The 8,017-nt window shown below is 42.9% G+C and overlaps 1 protein-coding gene and 1 long non-coding RNA gene across 3 annotated transcripts in view; one reads left to right on the top strand and one right to left on the bottom strand.

The window, feature by feature from the left end:
- Window positions 1–3,329, top strand: part of LOC120243818 — a 35,713-nt gene extending 32,384 nt beyond the window's left edge. For both annotated transcript variants that reach the window (XR_005531397.1, XR_005531398.1), the window contains exon 3: window positions 2,914–3,329. This is a non-coding gene — a long non-coding RNA (uncharacterized LOC120243818). The remainder of the gene's footprint in view (window positions 1–2,913) is intronic.
- The window catches only part of B2M (beta-2-microglobulin), a 6,366-nt gene extending 2,350 nt beyond the window's left edge, over window positions 1–4,016 (bottom strand). The window contains exons 1-2 of the mRNA XM_039250059.1: window positions 3,908–4,016; window positions 690–965 (exon numbers count right to left, since the gene is read on the bottom strand). Of these exons, the coding sequence (XP_039105990.1) occupies window positions 690–965; window positions 3,908–3,974 (343 nt within the window). The 5' untranslated portion in view covers window positions 3,975–4,016. The remainder of the gene's footprint in view (window positions 1–689; window positions 966–3,907) is intronic.
- Between the last annotated feature and the right edge of the window lie 4,001 nt (window positions 4,017–8,017).

Here is an 8,017-nt window from a genome sequence, read left to right as displayed (position 1 = left end):
AATCAGAGAACTCTAGATGCTGGCGAGGATGTGGAGAAACGGGCACCCTCCTGCACTGTTGGTGGGAATGTAAACTGGTACAGCCCCTCTGGAAAACAGTGTGGAGGTTCCTCAGGAAACTAACAATAGAACTCCCTTATGACCCAGCAATAGCACTGCTAGGAATTTACCCAAAGTAAGTTTTACTTTTAAAATACTATGTGCTAACAGATGTCTGAAACTGTTACAATTAAGGATGTAAGAACAGCCTGCTGTCCCTAACCATGAATACTCAGCAGGGCCCAGCCTTGCCTACTAGGCTCAGATCCCAACCAATCCAGGGAGTACTGGGTAAGGAACTAGGAGAGCAGGTCTTACAAAGGCCTGTGCCTCCCTGAGGCTTTTGATGGTTCTACATACCCATGACACTGTCAGGAAAGGCCAAAGAAGCCAGCAGGTAAGAAACATGAGGAATTTGTCATGTGCGTTTGTGCAAGTGCTGGCTACTGCTGCTCCCTGTTTTTGCTACAGGGAAACTACTGTTTCAGGGATCATGCTGTGCAGAGCTCTCTCAAGGAGCCACTAATCAGAACTTTCATAAGGTACCCTATCAATTACAGTATGCAGATTTTTTTATATCAAAGCATCTTCAAGCCGTGCCTATTCTCAGATACAACTGCAGTAGCTAAGGAAAGAACTTAAAAACTTACCCCACAGAACGACCTTGGGCTCGGGGAGAGTTGTATGATTCACCTGGCAGCTAAACTTATCATTGGCAGTGGGAGTAAATTCAGTGTGAACCAGAAGGTAGAAAGTCCAGTCCTTGTTGAAGGACAGATCTGTCTGTTCTGCATCCATTTTCTTTCCATTCTTCATCAAGGTGATATCAATTTGTGGTGGGTGGAACCCCGAAACATAGCAGTTCAGGAAATTTGGCTTTCCATTCTCTGCTGGGTGCCGGGAGTAAACCTGAACCTTTGGAGAATCTGAGGGACATCAGGGAAAGACAAATGAAAATTGCAGGCTATTTCACTCGGGGCTACCTTGGTCTAAAGCTAGATCGGGCAACAAATGTTTAAATTTGATCACTGATTTCTCCCAATTCCATTTCCACTCTGGCCAAATGAGTGTCCACTTTTCCAAAAGGCTACCTCCATTTTGAGGCAGAAACCGTGACTTAGTATCTTTTCCACATAATTTCTCTACTCGTGGCTTTTTGGTTTTTTCCTACAGATTTCTAGTAGTATCATTGTCTGTCGCTGGAGTTTCTGTCAAATCTTTAGAGCTTTCTGTTGAGACTCTCAAGAACTTTTGATGGCTTCTCAGCACCCATATAATTCCTCAACACATGTCTCACGAGTCCTCATGATTTGGCCCCACCTCCTTTTCAAACTTCATTTCTCATTTCATATACTCTCCATAATAGCCATATCAAAAGACTCATGTTACTGCACCTTGTTTCAGCGTATCTTTTTTTTTTTTTGTAATGTTTATTACTTTCTTTTTTGGTTCATGCTCCTGCCTAGACCCACACCCATCTGACTTCTCAATATGTATTAAGTGTATAGAATAGTTCCTGGCACACACCAATTGCTTTATAAGTGGCACATGTTGTTCTTAGTATTACCTCAAACAAAACTTAAATGCCTACAGAAGTCAGAAAATACCATAAATGAGTGAAATGGGCTCCGTAAGAACATTAGGGAAGGGTGAAGACTGTGGCAAAAGGGAAAAAACATATTCTCCATTACGACTAAGTGGAGTAATGTGTTTAAGAGTGGGACTGGGATTTGCATTTTTAATTAGTGCCCTCAAGTGACTGCTACAACTAGCCATGTTGGAAATACATTGCTGCTATAAAATATGTGTTCACAAAATGGGAATACAACTAGATCTTCCCTGAGGATATGGAAAGAAACTATCATAAATTCTACTTCCATATTTTTCATCCAATGAAGAGAAGTATTACTAAGTATACAGACTGACACTAATTTGTGGGTAAAATTCACTTTTAAATACACATACATGCAGGGTACATGATTACTAAAAGGCAGCTCCTCCATGTCCAGAATGTGGTAGAGAGGAGTGCCAGGCTATTCTGACCAGATACATCTGTCTAGAAAAACCCCATCATCAAAGGAAAGATCACCAGCCCCAACAGGAGCTACACTGGGGATCCCAGTGATGCCCTGAATTTTTTTTTCATAAAGTTGAAGTGAAGACAAATCAGAAAGCTCTTTATATTGGAGTTTCTAATAATTAGAGGATAATAAATGCCACAAGAATCAAAGCATAGGTTCATCAGGCCTAGAATTCTCTCTCTGAGGGAGCCACGCAGGGTTCTGCCAGAACATCACAATAATCTCTTTTAAGAGGAAGATGAGTATCAGATAAGCCTTGGTTTGTTTTTGGGCTCAGCCACTTACTGGCTCTGTGACTTTTGGGACAGTTAGTTGAGCTTCTGAAGCTTAACTGAAAAATCAATTTATGTCCACAGTGAAACAAAACCCACACAAGGGGTTTAGTCCCCCCGTCTCCCAGCAGCAATCATCATTACTCATTTCTTGTGTATCTTTTAGAAATGATCTATTCATGGCATGTATTACTCTGGAAATTTTCAAAGTAAGATTTTTCTTTTAATGTCAGTTTGCTATCTTTTTTTTTTTTTAAGATTTCTATAGTTACCAGCAATTATCAATAATAGTAGTTGTGCTTTAATTTGTAAATAAATTATAAATACCTTTATTTCATGATCAAAAGATCCCGCTTCACAGAGGCGGGAAAATGTGAGAAGGTCTGGTATATTGCAAGGTATTTAGAACATGCTCAAGATCTAAAGGGTACCTGACAGTCAACCTGGCTAACTATGTTGACTATCCTTATCACTGGTTTTACAATCTCCCTGACTTGTAAACCTTTGCTTTTTCAAAACAGAAAGTAGAGGCTTAGTTCATCTTGGAAGGAACCAGGCAAAGAGCCAAAGAGGAAGCCCTCTGTGAAGAAAAGGCAACAAGGCCCCAGTGCTCTCCAGCTTGCTAGCAAGAATCTCACACCGGGAGGTGACAAGAAGATACTGGAAAACCACAGGCGGTGCAGCCAAAGAGCTCATTCCCCCCAAAAATGCTCTAGTCCCCCTCGATTGTCTGCCATTTCCCCCATGTTGTGTGTTTAAGTTACTTAAACGCTTGGTGTCTCCCTTTATCTGTGAGTTGCTGATAACCATTATATTTACATTTGTAAGCTCATCTCGAAATCAGGTGACATAAAGCACAAAATGTCCCCGGCACGCTCCCTACCAATACCGAGTAGCTCTTATGATTATTAAAAGCGACACGTAACAGCAACGTGAATTAAATGATGTGAAAGCGCTTTGTAACATCTCAAAGCAGGCTACAAATGCCACGTGCGAATCCCTCCCCTGTTTGTGCGGCGGGCGAACCCACCGGGCGTTCGGGGGGAATCCGCGACCGGAGCCGAGCAGAGTTGCAGGGAACCGAAGTACCCGCGCGGTGCCTCCCGCAAGCCCAGACTGCTGTCTCCACCCATTCACCACCGGGGACTCCGAGTCCTTAGGACCCGCCTTCCAGCCCTCCCTGGCAGCCGCTCTCGGGAAGCTAGAGGTTACGCGGAAGAGAAACCCTCCCCCACCTCGGTCGTTCCGAAGTCTCTCATCAACCCGAAACTTTGTCCTGACCCACCTGGCACGGGCGCGCGAAGGCGTCCCCCCCGTGCCTCCCTCTCGAAGAAGAAAAAGGACACTTAGGTCCTGGGCTCCTACCCCCTCCCGCTGCCCGACCACCATCCACTTCACCACCCAGAGACCAAGCCCGGAGCTAGTCCTCCGCGTAGGGTGGATAAGTTAAAGCCGAGAAAGCCAAACAGATCGGGGCACAGGGGAAGAAGGGCTAGGGCAAGAGGGGACACTCACGCTGGATGGCATCCAGGTAGGACAGAGAGAGCAGCCCGAGGAGGACGACGACCGCGGACAGCGCCATCGCTAGCAGAGCGGCGCCAGATGCGAGACTGGGCAGCCAGCCCTGCGCCTCTACTTATAGTCCACGCCTGCACCGCCAATCAGAATGCTTCTGGCAGGGGCCGTCACTTGTCTCCTGGCGCGCTGTGCCGGGCCAGGTTAGAGAGGGGGACTTCCCCGTTTTCGGTTTCATTTTCCTATAACGTCCCTTAATGATTAGAAAGACCTGGGCTGGGCCGAGTGGCTTCGCTGTCTATAAACTCGCGCCCTCCCCTTTGGGGTGCGCGCCCGAGCTTGTTGGGAGGGCCTCCTATCTTAGAACTTCGGCCTGGACGTATTCTGGTCCAGAGCCCTCTCTGAGAACCAGGCAGCCCTCAGAGTGACTTGCTTACCATGTCCCTAGCAGCACCTTAGGACCTGTGGTTTTCATTCAGGAAAACTGAAGCCCAGAAAGATTAAGAGCGTGGACAAAGGATGAATAGTGCGGGGCAGAATAAGAACTTCGATTAATAACTATGGCCCCGGAAATATAATGTAGGGTTACGGATTCTTTGAGTAAGAAAAACGGTCCAGAACCTCGAGGTCTCCTGAAGACAGCTCCGAGAACTGTCCAGAATGGACAAGGACCTTCTTGCTTCCTGAATTCTTTCAGGCCATGTTTGCTTTTGTAAAGCCCTGTGCCAAGAAAAAATTTCCCTGTATCTTCCTGCTGTTGTTTAGGTAATTTTCTTAGTTTTGTTGATTTGTGAGGAAAAACAACCACTGCCAAAGCAGTAACTGTCTAGAGTGTTGGAATTTACAGACCCCTTTAGGTACATGATTCCCTTCAAGTTACCACACTGGAATGGCGCCTGACGCGTAGTAGGTATTACATAAATGGATCGAATGATTGAATGAACAAACCAGTAAATATGTGAATAAACAGCTGGAGATAGCAATCATCCCATTAATTTTTATGAATAAGGGATAACAAAAGCTGAGACTAGGATTCAAACTTGCCTGATGCTATTGTCATTCATGCTTTAGACACTTGGAAAATAAAGGCTCTGAAATTTTAGTGAGAATATGGATTGCATCAGCCATAGGCCCAGCCAAAGAAGTCAAACCTGCTGACTGTAAGAGCTTAACAATGTTAGACCCACTAAGAAATCTTACACTCCAGAGATACCATAAAAAAGACGCTGACATCACATGACAACTCAGTCCACCAATCTTGTCTCAACCATGAGGGCAGTAGAGACAGATCTTGGAAATCACCGTGGTTTTCAGTTCAAGGGAGTTGGGTTGTGATTTCCCCAAGGAGCCAACAAATATGTTTTGTTATAGATTTCTTTTACATATTTTTAGATCTTGTAATAACCCCTATTGTGGAAGCCATGTATGAACTAGAAAAAGAATAGTCTCCACAGATCTAAAGAAATAATACACAGAGAGCCTCACACAGATCCTAGCAGAGTGTTTTATAATGTTTAACAAATGTACTATGATTATTGTTGTTACATACCTAGTTTTCCTACCAGCTCAATCTATAACTCTCTTGATGTATAAGAATAATTGTCATGCATAAAGTTATGAGTAAAGCCATTCTTGCTTCTCCCATGTGTGTGTGGGGGGGGGGGGGTAACTCATTCAAGGCTCTTAAGCCCTGAAATGTTAGTGTTGAAGTGTTTTCTAGTGCCCTGAGAGTATAGGAAGACTCATGGCTATGTTTCATCTCTAATTCTCTGTTTACTATATCACAGAGAAATACTGTACTGGGGCGCCTGGGTGGCTCAGTTAAGTGTCTGACTTCAGCTCAGGTCATGATCTCACGGTTCGTGGGTTCGAGCCCCGCGTTGGGCTCTGTGCTGACAGCTAGTTCAGAGCCTGGAGCCCGCCTCAGATTCTGTGTCTCCCTCTCTCTCTGACCCTCCCCTGCTCATGCTGTCTCTATCTCTCTATCAAAAATAAATAAAAAATAAAAAAAATATTAAAAAATACTGTACTTAAAATTCATTATAAATAGTGTCTGACCTATTCACTTAGAAAACCAGTTTAAAAAGCAACCTTAAAATGCAGTAAAGACAAAAATATAAAAATTAAAAAATAAAATAAAATGCAGTAAAGACAGAAAGTATATTTTTCAGTTTTCTGTGTTTGGGGAACTCCTGAATTTCCTTGAATTTCCATTTATGACATGCTTTGAGTAATAAGAATGAAAATGAGATATAAAGTTTGTTTTTTTTTAATTGAGATCATTTGTCCAGGAGGGTAAACTTGTGGAAATCTACAAACGTGGCAGTTTAGTAGTGTTATCTCCCAGTCGTAGGAATAGTAACTGGACTTTTTTTTTTTTTTGGCCTATATAATTCCCCTAAAATTTTTTACAGTGAATATTTATTCAAAATAGTAAATATTTGGGGGCACCTGGGTAGCTTACTTGATTAAGTGTCCAACCTTGGCTCCGGTCATGATCTCGTGGTTCATGAGTTCAAGCCCCACATCAGACTGTATGCTGTCCGCACAGAGCCTGCTTAGGATCCTTTGTCACTCACACACTCTCTCTCTCTCTCTCTCTCTTTCTCTCTCTGCCCCTCCACAACTCACACTTTCTCTCAAAAATAAACATTTAAAAAAATCGAAATAGTAAATATTTTCAAGAATGTGGAAGAACTGGAACTCTCATGTCCTCATGATGGGAATGTAAAATGATATAATTATTTTGGAAAACAACTTGGGCACCTGGGTCACTCAGTCAGTTAAGAGCCAGGCTTCTTGAACGCTGAAAACAAACTGAGGGCTGATGCGGGTGAGGGAGAGGGGAAGAGGGGTGATGGGCATGGGGAAGGGCACTTGTTGGGATGAGCACTGGGTGTTATATGTAAACCAACTTGACAATAAACTATTTAAAATAAATAAATAAATAAATAAATAAAGAGTCAAACTTCGGTTCAGGTCATGATCTCACGGTTGGTGAGTTCAAGCCCCGCATCGGGCTCTGAGCTGACAGCTCAGAGGCTGGAGCCTGCTTCACATTCTGTGTCTCCCTCTATCTCTGCCCTTCCCCCACTGGTGCTCTGTCTCACTCTCTCTCAAAAATAAATAAACATTAAAAAATATCTTTAAAAAGGAAAACAATTTAACAATTTTTTAAAAGGTTAAACATGTACTGTCCAGGAACAGTGTGACTGGATAAACAAATTTGTGGAATATATCCATACAGTGGAATACCATCAGCAATAAGCAAGGAATGAAGGACTAACACACAAAAACATGGATGAAATAATTAATGCTGAAAAAGAAGCCAGACAAGAAAGAGTAGATACTGTACAATTCTGTTTATATAAAACTCTAGAAAAGGCAAACTAATCTATGCAACAGAAAGTAGATGAGTGGTTTGGGGGTCAGGGGCTCGCCGAGAGGGGAGAGTCAGGAGCATAAAGAAACTTTGGAGTTAATGGATACGAGTTTATTTTGAATTTGACGATTATTTCATGGATGTATACATGTTTTACAATTTATTAAATTGTACACTTTAAATGTAATTTATTGTATGTCAATTATACCTCAATAAAGCTGTTTAAAAAAAACCCTGTATTTTTCTTAGACAAAAGAAGAATGAAGTGCTTGTAACAGAAAGAAAAAGAATGATATTGAAGTGTGGAGAAAATCGGAAGAGGTGAAAGTGCAAATGGGTTGGGTTGTACCTGAGTGGATCTCAGTCAGCAGTTTTCTGAGATGGGCCCATCCAAAGAGCTGGGAAAGTCAGGCCCACTCAAGAGCATAGGACATTTGTGCCAGGGCTTTTTCAAATGTTATGTCATTAATCCCTTGTAATTCAAAGTGTGTTCTATATATCACTGGCATCAGCAGCACCTAGGAATTCTTGGAAATGCAGACTTTCAGGGGCACCTGGGTGGCTTATTCGGTTAAGCATCTGACTTTGGCTCAGGTCATGATCTCATGGTTTGTGAGTTCTAGCCCCACATTGGACTCTGTGCTGACAGCTCAGAGTCTGGAGCCTGCTTCAGATTCTGTGTCTGCCTCTCTCTCTGCCCGTCTCCAGCTCACGCTCTGTCTCTCTCT

The sequence above is a fragment of the Hyaena hyaena genome, unplaced genomic scaffold, assembly GCF_003009895.1.
Source record: "Hyaena hyaena isolate Hyena2069 unplaced genomic scaffold, ASM300989v1 scaffold_361, whole genome shotgun sequence".
Taxonomy (NCBI): domain Eukaryota; kingdom Metazoa; phylum Chordata; class Mammalia; order Carnivora; family Hyaenidae; genus Hyaena; species Hyaena hyaena.
Note: the sequence above shows the minus strand (reverse complement) of the source record. Positions and strands in the feature narration are given on the sequence as shown.